The sequence below is a fragment of the Pagrus pagrus genome, assembly GCF_965226575.1.
Source record: "Pagrus pagrus genome assembly, chromosome: 17".
NCBI classification, from domain to species: domain Eukaryota; kingdom Metazoa; phylum Chordata; class Actinopteri; order Spariformes; family Sparidae; genus Pagrus; species Pagrus pagrus.
The window spans coordinates 26,964,576-26,986,753 of record NC_140201.1 but is presented as its reverse complement, the minus strand read 5'-3'; the positions used below and the strand labels follow the sequence as shown (position 1 = coordinate 26,986,753).

Below are 22,178 nucleotides of genomic sequence, written 5' to 3'. Positions count from 1 at the left end.
GGAAAACCTAATATTTACCATTACATCCAATTATTAAATTTACTTTGGATAAAACTAATTGAATTGCTGTAATTCTGTTACACGCAATTTTTTAAATTTTTCTCAAGTTAAATGTCTGATTCAGTCCAAAGTATTTTTTTAATTATCCATAAACAATATATTTTCTTTAGTCACAAGCCAAAGTATTACTTACTTAGATATACAATGATGTTTTTTGCCTTTTTAAAAACTGATATATCACCATAAACAAAATGTAATTCTCTATAATATAGGACTAGAATTCACTGCACTGATTAACTTAAGAGAAAACTTAAAAACAGGAAAATTCTCTTCAAAAGACCATTTATTTTTGATGACTTTGAAATAGGCATCACCTCAAACTCACAATCAGCAGCCAGGAAAGTATGCGTTTTACACATAAAAAACAAAACTTGTAAAACATCAATTAACATGCGTATCTTAACATGTATAACTGGTTGTACTCTTCTTTAAAACTTGAGATGAAAGGGAACAGCCATTAAGTTTAGACTTAACAGAGATAGAGTTTAACAGTCTATCTAATAAAATCTTTGCTATCCTTTGACAAAAAGGTATGAATATCATTCTTTTGAACCATTATAAATGCAAGGAAGTCACAAAAAAAATAAACCAAGGATACACACAGTTGCTATGGATGCAATTATGAACAACGGCAGTTCAAGAAAAAAAAAAGGAGCCATTACTAGTGCTCTTGCTGATCATTCTGAATTTAGCATCATTCACATTTCAATGTTAATATCAGTGCCACAATATTTCTACAACAGAAAGAATTCTGTTAACAGAGAATACCAGAAATTAAAGCCTGTTTTGAATCAAAGCTGTTTTTTCTCTTATTTATAAGGACCCCTAACATTATCCTGGGCTGTATTTGAACACAAGCACTTAAAACAGATCAACATCCTGTATCCAAATGTCTTTCTTTGAGCAACCCCATATTTAGAGCTTGACACTGAGACTGCACACTCTGCGTGTCATTTTCTTTGGCTCTATCTCCATGAATATTTTCTGCAGTGCATCGAAAGTGTGTTCACCTGGATAGCTCAAGTTTAGAGCATATATGAAGCCAAATAAGAGGGCACAACCATGTGCAACTGATGGCAGTTCATTAAGCACCTCCACACCTTCTATGATGATGCCTACGTCACGTGGTGGCTGCAATGGATCCTCCTCCTCTCTGATGACAAACACAGCCATTGTGCACTGTTGGAGCTCTCTTTCGGCGTCATCCTTCTCACCAACCTGACAAAAGACAAGACATTTATTGTATAAAAGGCTACTCTGTATGTATGCACACAAGTTTGTCTCCCTTTTGTGTAGCAGGGAGTGATTTAATCATACAGCAGAAGACCAAAAGACTTTTTCTCTCATCTGTAGCAAAGTTTTAGTGGACAGTTACTCATAGTTTCTGCCTGTGATTATAGATATTTTCCTTTGGAAGGGTGTTCTTGTGATACTCTGAGTGTCAGGTGAATAAAGAAGTACCATACTTAGTAGATATGTCGGGGGGGAAAAGTAGTTTTGTTCCAGTGTTCCTGCAGTGACCTCCTTGTTCTGTGCATAATGGGTGCTGGTCAGTGCAAAAATAAGTAGCCTGTTGCAAATGTGCGCCTGGTTCTTATAAACGCTCGAGCTCCAAGATGATTTACTAGTTTCACTAGTTTTATTTTTATTCCGTTTACATTTATGACTAACCGTCATATTACTAAAGTTATCTTCTGTGTCCATTGCGGCCGTGGCCCGTCTGTCAGAGCCGCGGAGCACGGTGCTGCAGTGTTGTTTGGACACTTTCAATCCCAGAGTGCATCGGTGCATACCCACAATGCATTGCGCGATGTCAAAAATGGCGGTATTTGCGTAACGGGTTACTGGGAGCAGATGTGCACTTTGAGAGCACTTGTTTGCTGACCAGCAGATGGCGCTTTTGGACCTTATAACTCACCTTTTTGACTAATATTTGTTGATACTTCAGTTAGGATTGTCTAAAGCTTAATAGAATAATGCAAAACTTCTTACCAGAAACTCCTTGATGAGTTTTTGTACATCTTCCCCAAGGTAAGGGATGAGGCACTTCAGCAGACACTCTCTCCTTAGGCTTACATCAAGGCTCTAGGTAAGTGCAAACATAAACAATAAAAATTCATACTGTTGAACTGTGCAACTTGACTGAAGATGCAAACATGAAAATGCATCAATGGGAACTTAGACTTACAGTAATTGTCCAGTAATCAAACAAATGGATTTGCGCAAACGTCAAGATGCACATTGTGCTTCTTACAACATGTAATCCAACTCCACAATCAAATGTAATGACAATATGAGACAATAACACAATTGCTTCTATTTACAATGTTACTATTTATGTGATGTAAGGTGAGTTTTGCAGTATTACAGTAAGTATACACCTGATCAAGAACTTTAAGCACATCCCGGGTCTTCTCCCTGACAGCTCCTCCCTTGTTCCTGATGATCTCAATCAGCTTGCTGTGGTGCTTGTCCAAGGAGGCCAGGAATCGTGGTTGAAGTGGAACAGTAGTGATCCTCGTGAATTCAGCATTGATCTTTATAAAATAAAATATCACATATGTAAGTTATGACATTAGATATTGCATTAAAACTCTGTGCTGTAAGATCTTTTGTGACATTTTTGTGACTGCTTTGGCTAATTTTTTTTCACAGGTTTCATATAATAGGAGATATAAATATAATTTAATTTACAGGCCACCACTGACCTATTGCTATTGATTGAAAGAATGAATTACCTCATCCACTGTAAACAATGCAGGCCATCTCTCTTTCACCTCCTCCACACCCGATTCCTTTGCCACAATTTCCTGTCTTCGCAGTGAAAAGGTCTTGTCCATTTTGTTCTTTATCACTGAACGATTGTTTCGCTTCTTCACTTCTGTCAAAAGTGACAGTCTTTCATCTTCCAAATTATCTGAGGTCTCTCCAGTTGGAATGTCAGGTATGTGGTTGGCTTCTCCTCTCCTAGGTCTCTTGACTTTTTTTGCAGGCAATGCATCCTCTGGAGCTTTGGATTTCAGCGAATTTGCAAGTAATTCAGCACATCCAATTCCCTTCAGCTGAGTACGGTAGTTGCCCATTTTTGTCTTCAGCCTCTGTTTCCATCCGTAGCAACCATTGTATGAACCGGGTTCATAGAGGCATGGATGCTTCTTAATTAGCGCTTCTGCTACGTCGCTAAAGTCAGCATCTGTTGGGTACGGTTTGTACTTGTAAATCTCTTCAGCTACCTTTCTCAGAATGTCTGATATTGTCTTAGGACTTGGAGTCAATGGTGTCTTGGAGGAGATATACACTGCATTTCCCTTCTCTAACTGGAGCTCAGTGTCATAGGAGAATATTGGGATGGGAAACTCCCTTGGCCACAACCGGGTTCTTGTAGAGACAGAGCTTGAGGGTGAGGACAGGAGCTCTGTGTCATCAGTTTCAGTGGACACCAAATCATCACAGACAGGGATGGTTTGGTCATCATCAGTTAGTGGAATGACCTTGATAGTTGCAAAATCTTCAAGTTCAGCAGTCGATGTCAAGTTCACTAGTGCATCTCCAAAGTCTCTGTCTTGGTACTGCAGTCTAACATTGCAATTTAATCCACACACTTTCCTCACTTGATTGATGAGTTCCTCCACTGTCTCTGGAATACCACCAGGCAGAATTAGCTTCCTGGTGTCATCCTGTTTCACAAGTATTTCAGGCTTTAAGTCATTTACTGTGTAATTCTTATGATTTCTGCTTCTGTGAGTTCTAAATGAACCATAAATATTTGTTCTGTACGAACAACCCTTAAACACACAATCAACTGTTTCACTGTTTTTCAGATGCTGAGCTATATGTTGAAAATAGTCTGTTAAAGTTGAACGTTCATTGATGTGGCATAAGAGACATTTAAATGTGGTCAAGTCAGTTTCAGTTTGTGATGATGGCTGATGAGATCTTGACAAGTGGGTCAAAAGTGCCTTCCAAGTTTTGCAGGTACATGGGCAGTTTAAATGGATGCATGGGTAGGAGTGGTGGCGTCCATAATGTCTGTGCTCAAGCTTGTAATGTTTAAGAAGCTCAGATCTTCGTGAGACACAGGCGCCACAGTCTTTGCATTTCCACATTCATTGGAAGACTAGAAAAGAAAAAGAAGACCCACCTTACCCATTTAACACTTAATGCAATTAGTAAAATGCCACATGGTAGATGGTTCATTTGCATTTAATCTAACAAAGCAGTTGTTTATCAAGTTACTTCCTAAGAAGGAAAGCAGCACCCCTAAAAGCTAGTAGTTATTCATTTCATTATATTAATTCAGAGTATTTTAAAACTAGTATTGAAATGTAAATCTTATGAATTAATCACACCATCCTGAAAATCTGCAGACACCACTATAGCTAATTCAACAGCTGGCATAAGTGCATGGCCATAGTGTATGAGACACAAAAAACTATGATTTATTTCTTGCCACAATAGCTGCAATCAATCTTTTAACTTAAACATTTTTACTTCCCTTTTTAACATTATTTAAAGCTGTATTAAATTGTTTTCCTTTTTATTGTTATTGTCTGATGAAACTGAAGTTATTTCTGTTTGCAATTAGGGAAATATAACAAATAAAAAAATGTCAATGACACTAATGTCACTTAAACATCCATTAAAATAATTTCCACAGTTGTTCATTTACGGACTTACCAACTGCAATCTTTTCAGGAGCAAACCTGTAACAGAAATGGAAGATTTCACATTTAGTTTTTTGTTGGGACAGTTAGTATTGTCCATGATTGTCACTACAGACTCCAATTTATTAGACCTTAGGCATTCTGGTATTGTACTATACTGGATTATACTGACAGATGAGAGAATGTAATTATAAACCCTTCCTCTTCTGTGGATCCTTTGATACTGGGTCACAATTTATTTACTCTGCACACTATTTTATTTTTTGGGGGGAAAAACATGGCTTCAAATATGTCCCATTCATAAACAATCAGGGGGGGGTGTTATGTGAGACCTGAGCCTGCAATCCTCAATTCTTGGCTCAATGTGTGACAAACATAGCCTCAAATCATCCTCGATTTGTGCACGTTTGCAGTATTTTGTTTTGAGTGCAGTCATTTTTGAGAATCCTGCCTCACACAAATATGTCGATCTGCAAATCATCTGCAAATTGAAGTAATCATCTTGAACATTTACAAAAGTAAAACAAAAAATAAAGTACCCCTACATCTCTGGGTTCTTTGATATTATTTCCATTTCCATTTATGGCAATGTGGCAACAAAACCAGATGCTTTAGCTTTAGCCATTTTTCTAGTGACAAAACAAGAGTATTTTAGCCAAAGGCAAACCGACTAACAAGACAAGTCCATATTACTGCGCTATTTTTCTGTGAAATAAATTTGAATGTTTTAAAAATTTGGGTCACGACTTGATGATTAAGAAAAAAAAAATGTCTTCCTGAAGATAGACCATTTGATAACCACTGTATAGTATCCCTAGGCCATATCTGTCAACTAACACAAGCTTACTCAAAGTTATCATTGATGCTGAGGTCCTGACCAGAACCAGCTGACCAGAACCAACATTATGCCACAGTTACAACTGTTTCATAAACTCACTGGAAATCCCTCCAGGGTCTGACTGACAGCTGTCACCACTTTGGTTTTCCCATCCTTATCTAACAAAAGTCACTATCTGTACAGCAAATTAATATGGTTGTTTTGATACAAGGAATCAGTCAGCTAACTTAGCATCGACACAGATATGTTGCCTAGCTAGCTAGGACTTACCTCTCTCATTCCTCCTTGCTGCTTTATCCCTGCTGAGCGAATAACTTTCTGATATCCATCAGGAGTAATACTGTTTTAGTCAAATCGAAATCAAAATAATATATTTAGCAAGTTGTTGTCGGCTAACGTTAGTACCTCATGCAGCTGCTTCACAGTGTGCCTCTCTCTCTCTCTCTCTCTCTCTCTCTGACTCAGAAGTCTCTACACGTGAATAAATTACCATATTAAGTAGCCATGTGCACATTGTGTATGTGGAGTGAATAGAGTAGCAATTATATTAAGTAGCTATGTGCTCATTCCGTAGCCTATGCTATGTAGACTTAAAACTCTGAAGTTAATTTTTTTACTGGTCAAATCTTTACTGGGGCACTGCAGATCAATTCTGGGGCACTGCACTGAAATCTGTCTGGTGATGTGGCTGCTGCAGAGCAATACCTGCTTTAAAGTCAGTGTCTCCAAACACCACAAAAGTCTCCAAGGACACCAGTTAAAGTCCCTAGATTTATCGCTTGTGGCGTTTGACAAAACATTTCGACATTGAGGGTGATTTTCGTGATTTTTTATTTTTTTTTCCTTCCATCCTGTAGCATACTTGCTAAACGTGGCCGGGTAGACCCACTCCCTTTTCTAGTTTACCATATTCAAGTATTATCACAACTTACCCTACACCGCGGACTGGAGTTTCACGGTCTTCGCCTCTCACTCGGCTGCAGATACAGCACTACGTGTGTCTGCGAAGTGTGGACCTGACTGCAGCCCACCTGAGAAAAAAAAAAGTGGCTCCCATTTCTAGTTGTCCTCATTCAAGCCTTATCACAATAATTTACGCTTATTCTTTCATAACGCGACTTCACAATAATATTAACAACATTAACTTCGCACTTGTTAAACACAGGCAACGAGAACTACGTAGTTGTTGCTAATGTTTCTGCAACCGACCTCGTTTAGCTAGCATGTGCATAGTGCACAAAATTCAAAGCCAGTCTTTAAGATAATGTCAGTTGTTCACTCTGCCACTGACCATAAATGTACACGGAAAGCGCGTGTTGCACTAAAACAGCACAGTTTTGAATTCTTACCTTGTTTTAACGAGTTTTCCACACAGGACAGACAGTCCACTCTTGCCGTCCGCACTTGATGCGAGGAAACAACAATGGCGGACTTCAACGTCGAAAAGAGCGGTCTGACGTGACGTCAAATGGTCACGTGACAGGAAAACGTTTGGTTTGAAGTGAAAATACCATTTGAGTAGAAGTGTTTTTTTTAATTTTGTCCACAGGTAGTGACATTTGCTTTGAAGCAAACTGAAATTATCAGGTTTAAACATGAACGCACAATTTTTCATTAGACCAATTTAAAAATACACTTTAAAGGAATGACACAGTGGTTTCACTTTTTTCAGTGTACGTTGTGATTCCTTGTTGGCCGGATGCGGTGGCTGTTCCAGACTGCCTTGATCTCATCTAGCTCTTCCTAAAATGAGAATATACACTCACCGGCCACTTTATTAGGTACACCTGTCCAACTGCTCGTTAACGCAAATTTCTAATCAGCCAATCACATGGCAGCAACTCAATGCATTTAGGCATGTAGACATGGTCAAGATGATCTGCTGCAGTTCAAACCGAGCATCAGAATGGGGAAGAAAGGTGATTTAAGTGACTTTGAACGTGGCATGGTTGTTGGTGCCAGACGGGCTGGTCTGAGTATTTCAGAAACTGCTGATCTACTGGGATTTTCACGCACAACCATCTCTAGGGTTTACAGAGAATGGTCCGAAAAAGAGAAAATATCCAGTGAGCGGCAGTTCTGTGGGCGCAAATGCCTTGTTGATGCCAGAGGTCAGAGGAGAATGGCCAGACTGGTTCGAGCTGATAGAAAGGCAACAGTAACTCAAATAACCACTCGTTACAACCGAGGTATGCAGAAGAGCATCTCTGAACGCACAACACGTCGAACCTTGAGGCGGATGGGCTACAGCAGCAGAAGACCACACCGGGTGCCACTCCTGTCAGCTAAGAACAGGAAACTGAGGCTACAATTCGCACAGGCTCACCAAAATTGGACAATAGAAGATTGGAAAAACGTTGCCTGGTCTGATGAGTCTCGATTTCTGCTGCGACATTCGGATGGTAGGGTCAGAATTTGGCGTCAACAACATGAGAGCATGGATCCATCCTGCCTTGTATCAACGGTTCAGGCTGGTGGTGGTGGTGTAATGGTGTGGGGGATATTTTCTTGGCACACTTTGAGCCCATTAGTACCAATTGAGCATCGTGTCAACGCCACAGCCTACCTGAGTATTGTTGCTGACCATGTCCATCCCTTTATGACCACAGTGTACCCATCTTCTGATGGCTACTTCCAGCAGGATAACGCGCCATGTCATAAAGCGCGAATCATCTCAGACTGGTTTGATGAACATGACAATGAGTTCACTGTACTCAAATGGCCTCCACAGTCACCAGATCTCAATCCAATAGAGCACCTTTGGGATGTGGTGGAACGGGAGATTCGCATCATGGATGTGCAGCCGACAAATCTGCAGCAACTGCGTGATGCTATCATGTCAATATGGACCAAACTCTCTGAGGAATGTTTCCAGTACCTTGTTGAATCTATGCCACGAAGGATTAAAGCAGTTCTGAAGGCAAAAGGGGGTCCAACCCGGTACTAGCAAGGTGTACCTAATAAAGTGGCCGGTGAGTGTATAGCCCAATGGTTAAAATAAAGCAAACCAAGATGACACAAAAGCAGAAAATAGACATGCTTTTTGAGACATGAATATAGTGAGGTTTCATAATACAGGCAACAGGCGATTTTATAATTTTTTAATGAACGGACAGGCAGCAGTGTGTCTCTATGAACCTCTCGCTCGTCCGCGACTACACGTTGCTACTTTTTAATTTGATCATGAAGGTGTCACTACTCTATAGGCTAGGCTACTCTTGTAGCCAATAAACTGGCTACAATATAGTGTATAATTGAGTATGTATGGTATATAGTTTGGAGAATATTAGAGATGCAAGACGAAACTGACAGAAAGGTGGGGCTGAGAGAAAATTGCGAAATTACAAATCGGTCTGTGACTTCAGCACCACAGACAGCGCTATCCCGTCGGTGGTGCTGAAACGCGTAACTAAAGCCATAAAATGTGCCATAATGTTTTTTCAGGATTTAATCAAATATAGGCCTACTGTATGAATTGGGACCAATTTGCTGTATATTTGCGTTATTAGTCATGTTTAATTCATAACTGAATAAATGTACTTTGTCATTTAGACTCACTGTCGCCTTATCGTTTGACATACCACTTTATCACAAATCCAAGCACAAATTTGTTTCCCTCTGCTCCCTATAACTCATTAACATCGATAAATGAATAGCCTAGAAATACCGTGTTACAAAGATATCTGTTCATGTTCGTGCTTTAACACTAGAACCGCCAAGACGGTCTGAGAGACCGTTTGTGGTTTTATAATATGAATAACTTTATTTGAATAAAATCTACAGGTCTCCCAGTCCATGACTTTTCCTAAATGTGTGTGTTTTGTGTTTTCTGACATCTGGAACATATTAAAATGAAACACACTGGATATCTGAGCACTTCTACCTCGGACCGCCAACAGCGGTCCCACAGACCGCTGTTGTAGATCACAGCTGGCACCAGGCCAAAAGCAATGATGGCCATATTAGGAGTTGCTACAATATTTCGCGGGATTCGCGCAGGGTGGTTTCGCGGGCTTGTGCATTGTGTTCTTTTTGTTATTGTTTCCATCATACCGGTAGAGAGAGGGGGGAGGAGAAAAGGAAGTGGATTGCCGTTTTGCAGTTATAGGCTTGTCAGAAGGAAATGGATAAAAAAAAGAAAACGTATAACGTGGAAGAGGCTCTTGCCCTGCTTCAAGAACTAAGTGAGGGGGAGTCTGATGGAGGTGAGGTAGACTTCAGTGATGAGGACTGGGATGAAGAAGGCAGTTCAGACTCCGAGCCTGAGCCTCCGCCGAGGAAAAAGAAAAAAACTAAGTCACTGTCCGCTGACACGTCCACTGCAGGTAGGAAAGGGCCTGGCCACAGACATTATTATGTGAATAAAAAACGATTCATGTAGCCTAAACATCCGAAAATACCGTCATAAATAAAGAATTATAATTCGTTCCCATAAATCTCAACAGAGCGACTGCCGGAGGCTCAAGCGCTGCCGGCTGCTGTCCATTTCAGCACCCATTTCAGCCGTCCCAAAATGTGCTGTCTGAGTCTGCAGGCCCTACAGCACACGCAAAGCGCAACATTGATAATGCTGTGAGCGCTTTCTTGTGCTTGGTGGACAAAAAAATGTTGCAGCATATCCGCGACTGCACCGTGGAAGAGGCTCATCGCGTACAAGAAAATACGGAGTGGGACGTCTCCATGGCAGAGATGATGGCATTTATTGCACTCTTGTATGTTAGAGGGGCATACAATAAAAACATCAATCTGGAAAGTTTTTGGTCAGAAGAATGGGGGCTTCCTTTCTTCAAAGAAACGATGCCCCGCAACCGGTTCAGGGAGATATTGCGCTTCCTGCGGTTTGATAGGAAGGAGAGCAGGCGCACCCGTCTCTCCACAGACATGTTCGCACTCATATCCCATGTGTGGGATGGGTTTATGGAGAACTGTGTAGCTTGTTACAAGCCAGGAGCCAACATAAGGGTGGACGAACAGCTGTTCCCGACTAAAGCCAGGTGTCGTTTCACTCAATATATGTCCAACAAGCCAGATAAATTCGGAATAAAATTCTGGTTGGCCGCGGATGTGGATACCAAATATTTAACTAACGGCTTCCCATACCTCGGCAGAGATGACACAAGACCAGCACATCAGGGTCTGGGAGAGAGTGTGGTCTTGAGGCTGGTGGAGCCATACGTAGGGAAGGGAAGAAATGTCACCACGGATAACTTTTTTACATCCCTTTCCCTCGCGAAACACCTGTTGAAAAAGAACACCAGCCTGGTCGGAACAATCAACAAGGCGAGAAGAGAGCTGCCTCCATCAGTAAAGCAGCAGAGAGGGGAGCTGTTCTCCACAAAGGTCCTGAAGCATGAGCGCACTACCCTCACTATTTACCAGGGCAAAAAACAAAAAAGCGTTGCACTCCTCAGTACAATGCACCAGACCGTGGCCATCGGGAGTGACCTGAAGAGGAAGCCCGATACGGTCACATGCTACAATGTGACCAAGGTAGATATGATCATTATTTATTATTATTATTATTATTATTATTACTATTCATTATTATTTTTTATTTTATTTCATTTCAATTTACTTGTTCAAATAAGTGCTGCAAATTAAAACAGGAACGGTGCATTTCCAGTGAAGTGCAAAATATATTTTTTGAAAGAAAATAAACCAAAGACAGAAACGAATAGGAGGAAGGGTTACAAATGTTAATTGCACTAATTTCTGTTATAGACCGGGGTAGACACGCTTGACCAAATGGCGCGGCTCTACTCAGTGAAAGCTGCAACACGAAGATGGCCAGTCGCCGTATTCTACAACATCCTGGATATGGCAGCAATAAATGCACATGTCCTGTTCAAACAGTGCACCTCCACCTCCATCCCCAGACGAGACTTCATCTTGCAGCTGGTGAAGGAGCTCCGTGCTGACCACATGCGCGTCAGGCAAAGCCTGAAGATACTGAGGGAGCCAGTACAACAAGCAGCCAAAAAGAGACAGTGCCAAGTGAACACCAACTGCCGGCAAAACAAAAGCAGGGTCTCTTGCAAAGGATGCAAGCGACCCGTGTGCGGAAAATGTACCGCAAGAGTAGACAGTTTTTGCCCCAATTGTTAGGGTGCTGTGACAAACCAGGCTTGGCGGAGCCTGGCTTCAGATGTATTATGGTTTTGTTGATTAATATGTTGCTATATTGTTGATCTGTTGATATAACGTGTAGCCTAATGCCCTAATTAATTAATAATTAAAATATGTTCTGATTGTTGACTGTTGTGTTCAAAAGCCGTAGCCGCAATTTCGTGTCCATTTTGATATTCACGGCTAATTTATTTAGTAATATGTTCTGTATGTGTTGTTATTATTATTATTATTATTATTATTATTATTTAAATGAATTAAAAAAATAAACGGTTTCTATCTGGCAGAAACAATTAGTCATAAATTAATTATTAGAGAGACGCCTTCCTCTCTCCCAGCCACCTTCCACCCCCCTCAAGCGCGCACACACACGCACGCACGCACACACACACACACACGCACGCAGATGCATACAGACAAACTATGAAGGAGAGGAAGTGTGAACACATGGTTTTCCACTTTAAGAACTGCATTCTCTGACCAAAAAACAAAGTTATATATGACGGTCTGGGAGACCGTCACCGGCGGTTGGAGGTAGCTCTAGAATACTGGCGGTTCTAGTGTTAACACCACACATTCATCATTCTGTTGTAGAGATGGAAGAGAAGTCCACATAAGCAATAGTCTTTCCTCAGCCTCACCTGAATGATGTTCCGAAAGCACAGCTGCACAAGTGATTTGTCCAGGTAGTCACCAACAAACAGGCCCTCGTCTTTAAGTTCGCACAGAAGCTGCATCCAGTACTCCATTCCTTCTTTGCGCAGCATCCCCCACCAACTCTCAATCCTTTGGTTTGTGGTACTTGCTCCTGCAATGTAGCTTTGTTCACCAGATCTACTGTCACCATCACTGCGACGGAGGTAGGTCTGGATGTCTCGGACAACCACATTCTCCGTTCCCAGATCTGTCCGGACGATCCGGGGAAAACCACCAAACTGCTCCACGGCCTCCATAAAGTAGCCCCCAATGACGTGTGGGTCGCTGCTTGTGTATGCAGCTTTCAACCAAATGACTTTGCGGGAAAAGCCATCAATGCAACCGTTTATGCAGATTCCATATGGTTTTAACTTATCATAAGAATCTACATGCCAGATATAGTTAGGTCCTTGAGCACAGTACTGCCTACGGTTAAGTCGCCTGGAGCGCCGCATGGCTGAGGCATGAGGGTCCAGAGCTGCAAGAATCAAACGCACATCTTCCTTTTTTGCATGAATGCCATTTTCCAAGCATTTGCTGTACATCCACCTGTAGCCATGTAGTCTTCCAGGTCCTTCCAGCTGGTGCATGATGAAATCTATGACTTCCCCGGTGTCCGCATACTGTTTGCGTGTGAGCCTATGCTTTTTGAGCAGCCGGATTAAGTGTCTCTTGCTAAGAATGACTCCATGCCTAACTGCAAGCGCCTGAAGAATATCATTGTAATTCATTCCCAGATTGAAATAAAACGAAATGTATTCAAACTCGTCCATGTTTGCAAGCAGCGAAAGGAACAATGATGATGAGTTAAAGGTCACGTCTTATATATCTCACGCCTAAATAACGCGTGGCCACGACTTATTTATCTCGTTCCCACGCCTTAATAACACGTGGCCACGACTTAATAACGCGTGGCCACGCGTTATTAAGCAATAATATTTTTTCACCAATGTCAACGTATGATGCTGTTGTACAGTATGGAAAAAGTAGCCTGCAGGCTAATTAAGAAGCTAATGAAGCTAATGGGGGCAGTTAAAGGGACTTTTGGGGGGCAATTAATTGTGTTGTTACGTAACTAGCAGAAGTAATTACTGGGTTTACCAACTATCCACGAGATGAGCTAAGGTTTTTGTCATAACACCAACCTGCCACCAGTGAAAATCTCATAGCAGACACGTTAAACATGCTAATCCACAAAAAGTTGGTAGCATTCATAATATCTAACAGCTAGCTAGCAAATGCAACCACTGTGACGGCCCTAGGCCTTGGGCCAGTCTGTGTTTTCCTTTTCCTGTCTGTGCTCCTCTGTTCAGGTTCTCCCTGGTATGGCCCCACCCACCTCGTTGAGGGATTGGTATCACCTGAGCCTTTAAAAGCCAGGTGATTCCAAGATGGCTCCCTCTCTCTACCCCCTGGAAGGCTGGTGCCTGCCTGGGCACTTCATTTGGTTTTGTTTAAGGTTTTGATTATGTTTAGTTTGCTTCGGTTGAGTTCCCTTTAATAAATGATTTTGAGTTACTTAAAGGTTGAATATGTAGAATTTTTATTAAAAGCAATATTTTTTTAAAAATAATACATCCACGGGGCGTTTTGAGGGGTACAGAATGAAAGTATTGCTTTTCCATAAAAATTTTTTTTTTAGTCTAAATTAATATTTTTAAAATTTTTGACGGGCTCGACAATGACTTTCTGTCACGTTCTGTTTACATTTTACCAGCCAATAGTGGCTGTAAATTGCAGGTTGCCAGTTGCTCCGGCGCAGCTACTGTAGGCTGGCACTGGGTGAGATGGAGTTTGCTAATGTAGCTGTTTGGGAGCCTCAGAGAAGACGGCGTTATTTATCTCAGCAGCTGAGTGACCAGAGAAGGGCAAAGTCGAGGGTCAACATAGGCCAAGCATGGAGTCAATGGACTGCACAGAAGGAGTTTAACGGCTTCAAAACGCCGAAATGGCTACGTTTCTCCTCGACCGGTAAGCTAACTTTCATGTTTACTTAGCTGTAACGGCTAACGCTAACAGCTAACGCTAACGGTAACTGTCAGTCAAACTGTCAGTCAAACAGGCTCGAACAGACTCCGGTCTCCTGTAGGCTACTGGGCCGGGTCTGTTCGAGCCTGTTTGAACTCATCCCCTCCGGCAAATCGCACCATATTGCAGAGCAGTTTGACTGACAGTTACCGTTAGCGTTAGCCGTTACAGCTAAGTAAACATGAAAGTTAGCTTACCGGTCGAGGAGAAACGTAGCCATTTCGGCGTGCGTTTTGAAGCCGTTAAACTCCTTCATTGCATCCCACGATCGCCCGTTTAAACAGTTTCCAAGCTGCTTCATTGGTGTCAGAGTAAAGACCCGACCCAGTCCGATCCGCGTATTAAACTTGTAGATGAATGTTGCTCTGTTCTGGCTGCAGAGGTGGGTAGTAACGAGCTACATTTACTCCATTTGTTTATGTTTTGATGGACACGCTTCCAACACAGGCTCTGTCACATGACTGCGTTTCACCAATCACGAACCTGGCAACCCGACTGCTGGAATTATTTTTTGTTGTTGCGACTACGACCTCGAGACACTAGATGGCGGTGTTCTGCTCATTCTCCATATTATACCTTTAAATTACTGTGTGGACCTCCCTTCCTTGTTGTGCACCACACTGAGCCGGGCATAACACCACAAAATGGTTATCATATCAACAGTCATGTCATGTCAACTTAAAACTACTTTCTATATTGTTTTGGCCTGGAAACTACACTTTAAATGTTCTCATTCAAAATCGTCTTACCTAGCAAGAACGTGAACCCACGTGGCTTCAGGATTAGCAGTGAGCTAAATTCCTCCTACACTGAAGTCATCTTGAGTCCTCCAGTAACGTTATTTGTATCCATATAAATAGATGATGACGGCCTCTGACCCTACTGTTTAGTGTAGTAGGCCCCTTCTTACCCATGGTTGATAATCACTGATAACGCATATATAATCAAGTAATAAAGACAGGTGACTGCAGGCTGTCATTTCTCGAAAGCACTTGGATTCCATGAAATGCATTTACCGGTTTTTGGGCCGGTGCACAGATCAACTGAGGATTTTGGAGCAGTACCTCTGAGTGTCTTATACTGCCACGGATGGGTTGGCATTGGAGTCACTTCAGAGCCCACTACGTCTGAAACAGATGTTAAGGGGGACCTTGTGCATCCAAAACTGATGCAAAAGGCTCTGACCAAGCTTCGCTATTTGACGAGCTGGTAGTGAGAATGTGTTGGCAGAGGACTCTTCCGCTGTGGGCGAAGGTACTCTGTGCATAAACTTGAATTCCTCTGTCATAACTGGGCTATTATGGAGAAATCAGGGGTTTTGAGAAAAGTTGAGATCCATACACTCCTGCCATACACAAATGCAAGTATAAAGGACATATTACATGGTCCTAATTGTGATTTAGAAATATATAAATGCTCTGCCTATTATGTTGAACATGTAATGAGTCCGTCATAATTATAATGAATAAACATTTAATAATTCTGTCATGATTACAATGAAATAACGTGTAATGTTTAGCCATGATTGAAATGAAAGTATTGAAGTTAAAAACATAATGAAAATAAGAAACAGAATCAAAATGAAGAAACTAATCAGTTTAGAAGAGTTTGTACTGAGCTGAGGTTAAGAAGTTGAAATATTACGAGGGCAGTGCAAGGATGTCACAAGACTGTTAGTCATCAACCGGATATCACAAGACTATTAGTCATCAAATGTAGAGACGAGCTGAAATGTCCTTATAAGGACATAAATGGAGCCACTGTCTGGAGCACTGCGCACACGCATTCCTCAGGAATGATGTGTTCAGAGTCTAACCCCTCGATTCCACCAGATACGTGTCTGCTGCATTACGGCTCCTCCATGGGAGCGGAGCTGATCAGTTTCACTCTAGTCTTTGTGTTAACTTCCACCAGGTCAGCTGCGTTGTGTGTCTGCTCTGTCCCAGCTCTGGCAGTCCGCAACCCTCTGGAGCAGATACGCAGGACTTCTATTTCTGGCGGATGCTGGAGCACAACGCAGCAATTCAGCCAAATTCAGCACAGAGCATACAGGAAGTCAGACACGAAAACAACAACATGTCATCCGGTTAATTTTCAAAATAAAACACTCCGTGTTGATGCCAGCACAAAAACCTCAAAAAAGAGACAAATACAAGCTCTTCTTCTAATCCTTCGGTCAGGAATACACGCGTTGTTGTGTTTATAACACATAACTATAACTGCGGTCGCTGGTGATTATCTAATTATCGCAGAAACTCCTCGGTCTCGTAACTCCAGCTGTTCGGCGGAGCTGTGCTGTGGCGGACTCAAAATGCAGCTGGTGGGGGTTGCCAGACGACGGAGCAAAACCGTACCAGAGCCGCAGCGGACATGCATTCAGTGGAATTTAAGCGTGAGAGATGTTGAGGGGGGTCAACTGAAAAGAGTATATTAAAGCAGAACCACGGAGAGAAAGGGGGCCTTCCTCTTGCTTCTTCCTTGGATCAACACATGAGACGGAGTATGTGAGCAGCCTAAACTTCGCAGAAAGGACTTAAAGAAATCCACAGCAGAAATCGACAAGGAAATAAGAGCGCAACGGATTAACCATTTTACCAACAAACTGTGGATTACAATTTGGAACACTGGAGTTCTTTTGTTCACTTTGCTGGCATGAAGTTTGGACTTTGAGAGAATTTGGGGACCTTGGGCGGCGTTGAGAATTGCCTTGAGGACGCAATAGTGGAGTCACAACCTTCCTGTTCATTCCTCTTAATTCTACAAATTGATCAAGGTGAAGGGGAATTGTGGCCAGTGCCTTGGGATTACTGCACAGTTGCTCCAACACCAAACCCAATGCCTCGGGTCTCCAAACCCAGCATAACACTCATTTCCACGGTATCTCTGGAAATTCCTCTTTTACTCAAGTCAAGTCAAGCCAAGTCAAGCTTTATTTATATAGCACCTTTAGCCATGGGGGTTTATAATTAAAAACAAATACAATTACAATTAAAAACATCAGATAAAAGCACAATGAAATAAACATAAACTATAAGAAACAATAAGAACTGTCATGATAAAACAATCAGTCAGTTAGGAGTGTTAAAAGCCAGGGAGAAGAGGTGGGTTTTGAGCAGGGATTTAAAATTTTCTAAATTTGGAGCTGTTCTAATGCAGAATGGCAAGTTATTCCAAAGTTTTGGAGCAGCAACCGCGAAGGCTCGATCACCTCTTGTTTTTAGCCTAGATTTTGGCATGCTGAGGAGGAATTGGTCGGCTGACCGTGATGTTCTACACAGAGTGTGGGCAACAAGCAGGTCACCTAGATAAGGGGGAGCCAAGCCATTCATGGCCTTGAAAGTCAATAATAACATTTTAAAACTTATCCTCTGGCACACAGGAAGCCAGTGGAGAGACCACAACACTGGAGTTATGTGCTCAGTGTTCCTGGTGCCTGTTAAAAGGCGAGTGGCTGCATTTTGGACCAGCTGGAGATGTTGGATAGAGGACTGGTCTAGGCCCACATACAGAGCGTTGCAGTAGTCCAGCCGGTTTGGAATAAAAGCATGTACCACTTTCTCTAAGTCACCCGGGGGAAGGTAGGCTTTTATTTTGCTTATTAATCTCAATTGGAAGAAGCTTGAGCTGACCACAGATGAAATTTGTTTTCCAAATTTAAAAGAACTATCAAGGTGCACTCCCAGACTTTTCATGGAATTGAGCATATTTGAGGAGATAGGCCCAAGGATAGGTTCATCCCCCAATGGCAGCGGGGAGCCAAACACAATAACTTCTGTCTTGCTCTCATTTCATTTTAAAAAGTTTGAGGACAGCTACAACTTAACTTCGTCCAGACAATCAAGCAGAGGTTGCAATGCACCTTTGCTTTTGATTCTTAAGAGCATGTATATCTGAACATCATCAGCAAAACAGTGGAACGAGACATTATGCTTTTCAAATATAGAACCTAGGGGCAACATATATAATGAAACTAGGGTGGGGCCCAGAACCGAACCCTGGGGGACACCACATACGAGCGGAGCATATCCAGATGAATAATCTCCCAGGCGAATTGAAAAAGTCCTGTCCATCAGGTAGGAGTTAAACCATTTTAGAGCAGTACCCCTGATCCCAACATAGCTCTCCAAGTGGGACAGGAGGATATTGTGGTCGACTGTGTCGAAAGCAGCCGTTAAGTCGAGGAGAACAAGGAATGCCGAGTGACCAGAGTCGACTGCTAAGATTAAATCATTAAAAATCTTTAAAAGAGCTGTCTCAGTGCTATGAAGCTGTTTAAAACCAGATTGAAATGTTGATCTAAAAAATCTTGAAACTGCGATGAAACAACTTTCTCCAGGACTTTGGACAGAAAGGGCAATTTGGAAATGGGCCTAAAGTTGGAGAGTACAGTGGGTACTCTCCAACCTCCTTCAACACAACTTGTTCCAAATGAATGACCTTCGTGATTTGCCAACGCTTTAAATTGATCAGCTGTGCGTCTTGCCACTGCTCTATTCCTTCTTTGTCTTTATATGTTCTCTCAAGCCAAAAATGTGTTTGTAATACCTGTGTCTCTATGTCCCCTTTGAGACTGCAATGCTCTGGCGCAATTATTTCGTTTTCACTATTATTTCCTCTTCCCTTTGCTTTTATCATGACCTTTTGCAATATTTTATTTAACTTTATTTACTTTGTTTATCTTATTTATTTATTTATTTATCTATTTATTCATCTATTTTATTCAAGCGCGGTTGCTATTTCTATTAGTCCTCTGCCCATTCAGTCCTAACCCCACTTGGGATGTGCCAGCAGCCAGCCGACACACTACAAGATAAGGAGCGGTAGCCACAGAGGCTGTAAACAACTTAGTGTTATTTCTTGTTCTCGTTTCTCTACCCACCTTCGTCTAGATACTAGAGAAAGGCAGGACAAGAACTTTCTCAGATACACTTCCTCAACACTGACAGAAATAAAACAAGGACTATCTTTCTACTTATTTTATTTCAGCTCTCTGTCCATTCAGTCCTTACCCTCACTGAAACACTCCAGCAACCTTACGCGATGTATCGCGTCAGGTTGCGAACCTGACGCGATGCAGGATGAAGAGTGGTAGCTATAGAGGCTGTTAGTAACTTTGTTATTTCTTGTTCTTGTTTCTCTACCCAACTTCCTCTAGATACACTTCCTCAACACTAGAAAAAGGCAGGGCATGAACTTCTCAGATACACTTCCTCAACACAGAGAAATAAAACAAGGACTATCTCAAAACCTGTTCCCAGAACTCTGAGAGACGCAAATTCTTATTTCAGCCCTCTGCCAGTTCAGTCCTCTCCCTCACTGAAACGATCCAGCAACCCAGCTGACGCGATGCAGGATGAAGAGTGGTAGCTACAGAGGCTGTTAGTAACTTAATGTAATGGTATGGGCAGTCACATTTCTGCCTCCAAATTAAATCTGAGCGGATTGGCCTATGAGGTAGGGGGGTGAGGCTATATAGGGAGGCTCTAGCCCTCCCTCTCTTCCTCTTGCTCCCTGGCACTGAGCCCCACCCACTTCCTGGTTGCAGTTCTCCGCTTTCCACACAGGTGAGGTGCATGGCTGCAGTGCTGCTGCTTGTGTTCTGGCTCTCGTTTGATGGCGTTCATTTATTTTATTTCTGTTGTTAGCGGGTAGTAGCCGCGGTTACTGTCCCCATTCCAGTACGCACAAGTGACTGGAGGAGTAAGGTGCGTACTCGCAACATCTCTTGTGTTTTGATTCTTTAGTGTCATCAGCTGATAGGCCACCTGTTGATTTTCTTTGTAGCGCCCGGACTCTCCATCTGCGGACCCGAGACGCTCCATCTCCCACGGAGTAATACATTCTCCCTCCTCGGTTGGTCACAAGGACGCCGGCGAAATCGGGACCTACTACTGCTTGGACACATTAAAGATAAGTAGCCTGTGGGATCACTGCTGCTTCGCCGGTCCCTGAGTCGAGCCGCGACTCAGTATAGACTTTAGACTGTCCAACTTTCTAATTGTTGGCGGAGTGTCTGGTACAGACCAGTTTAGGTGGATGTTGGATTGTGTGATGTAGAGCCAACTTTGCTGGAGAATGATTTATGGCAAAGGTAGAATATATTTTTCCCATATTTGAGATTAAGGTCGCTAATGAGGGCCAAATAGGCATCTAGTTCTTGCCTTCTTTCAGGGAAAACGGAGCAGGTGGCATCACGGTAAACGCCGAAAGCAATAAGAAACTTGATAAGTCAAATCAAAAATACTCAAATTATATGATTTAATAAAATACCGCACAGAACAGATGATGTACAAGGCTGCCAATAAAAGCCTCCCTCGCAACTTACAAATACTATTCCTAAACAGAGAGGAGGGACACAATCTGAGAGGGAATATGATTTTCAGGCAGAGAAGGGTACGAACTACATTAAAATCCTTTACCATGTCGGTCACAGGTGTCAGACAGTGGAATGGTCTAGATGAGGAGGTCAAAAAATCAACAACAATGAGTGTCTTCAAAAAGAAGTATATAAATATGACTATTAATCGTTACAGAATGACCCAGGAAGAGAGTTTGAAAAAGGTCAGAGGCAGGAATCAGCAGACACTGTGTTGAGACTACATGGGAGAAGAAAAAAAAAAAAAAACAAGGACCAATTTTACCCAAACAATAGCTGATATTGGATAGCACAAATGTCAACTTGTGTGAAGAACTCAGCCGACTCCTGTAAATCGAGACACTAAGGAGAATCACTTGGTCCATGATGGAGTTGCTAAGCTGGTCACTGAATGCGATTGACAGACTGTTCTCAACAAGGCGAGCGGGTTCTGGTGAACCTACATGCCCGGACGGGACCTTCATGGCCGGCTACATCAAGGATGGATGGGAAAAGTGGAGAGTCGTGTGCCTTGCCGCACTGGATATGGAGGATGTTGAGGATGTGTACATATTCACATTCATGACAATTGGAATGCTCTCCCTGGGATGTTGGATTGTTGTTGATCGGAAACTGAGAAAGATCGCCGCTGAGCAGACCAGGGTGAGGGCGGACAACGCCACAGCTCGGAGTGCTGTGGTTGGGATACGCTCTGACATCTCCACAATTCGTGAGTACGTGGCAAGGATGCGAGAGGACGTAGCTACAAATCGAGAGGACATGGCAAAGATATGCGCGGTGAAAGCTGCAGAAGAGATGGATGAATAAAGAAAAAAAAAACGGCAGATACGGGCTCTCACACCATCCCAGTTAATGATCAAACCACTGAGATGATCTCTGTCGATTGGACCACTTGTGACTTTGTGACATGCCAGGCAACAAGTTGAGACTGTTGTTTACTTATGACGGATTAATATGGACACATGTGCAGACACACACTTAGTCTGTTTTGACTGTCTAGAGCTAGACTGCAGCTCTGTTTGCTACCTGCTGTTGAAACATGTTATGTCAAAATGTCAAAAGCAAAACAATCTGTTGAAAACTAATGTACTCTGTAGGTAACGGGGGCGGGACTAGATAAGCTTTTGCTTCTCCCGCTTTCCCTTTCGGTCATGTGTATTGTATGATTTAAGCTAAGATGATGTGTGATGATTGATCTAACTGACATGCCCCAAATAAATAAATAAATAAATAAATAAATAAAAGTCTCTGTTTAGCCAGGGATCTGCAGACTTAAATATTGCTGTGATTTTTTTCCCAAGTGGCAATGGCTTTATCATATCTTTTATTATATGACTTCGACCAGTGAGGATGTAGAGGACTTAGTAGACGAGAGGGCTGGCTGCCGCAG

General features: G+C 42.3%; 1 protein-coding gene across 1 annotated transcript; it reads right to left on the bottom strand.

Moving 5' to 3' along the window:
• Nucleotides 1-325: 325 nt before the first annotated feature.
• Nucleotides 326-7,121, bottom strand: LOC311272836 (uncharacterized protein). Its single transcript, XM_084379535.1, has 7 exons — nt 6,912-7,121; nt 6,495-6,593; nt 4,738-4,763; nt 2,799-4,177; nt 2,442-2,597; nt 2,053-2,145; nt 326-1,278 (listed from the first exon to the last, which is right to left on the bottom strand). Exons 4-7 carry the CDS (start codon nt 4,164-4,166, stop codon nt 976-978), a joined length of 1,920 nt encoding a protein of 639 aa, XP_084235661.1. The 5' UTR covers nt 4,167-4,177; nt 4,738-4,763; nt 6,495-6,593; nt 6,912-7,121; the 3' UTR covers nt 326-975.
• Between the last annotated feature and the right edge of the window lie 15,057 nt (nt 7,122-22,178).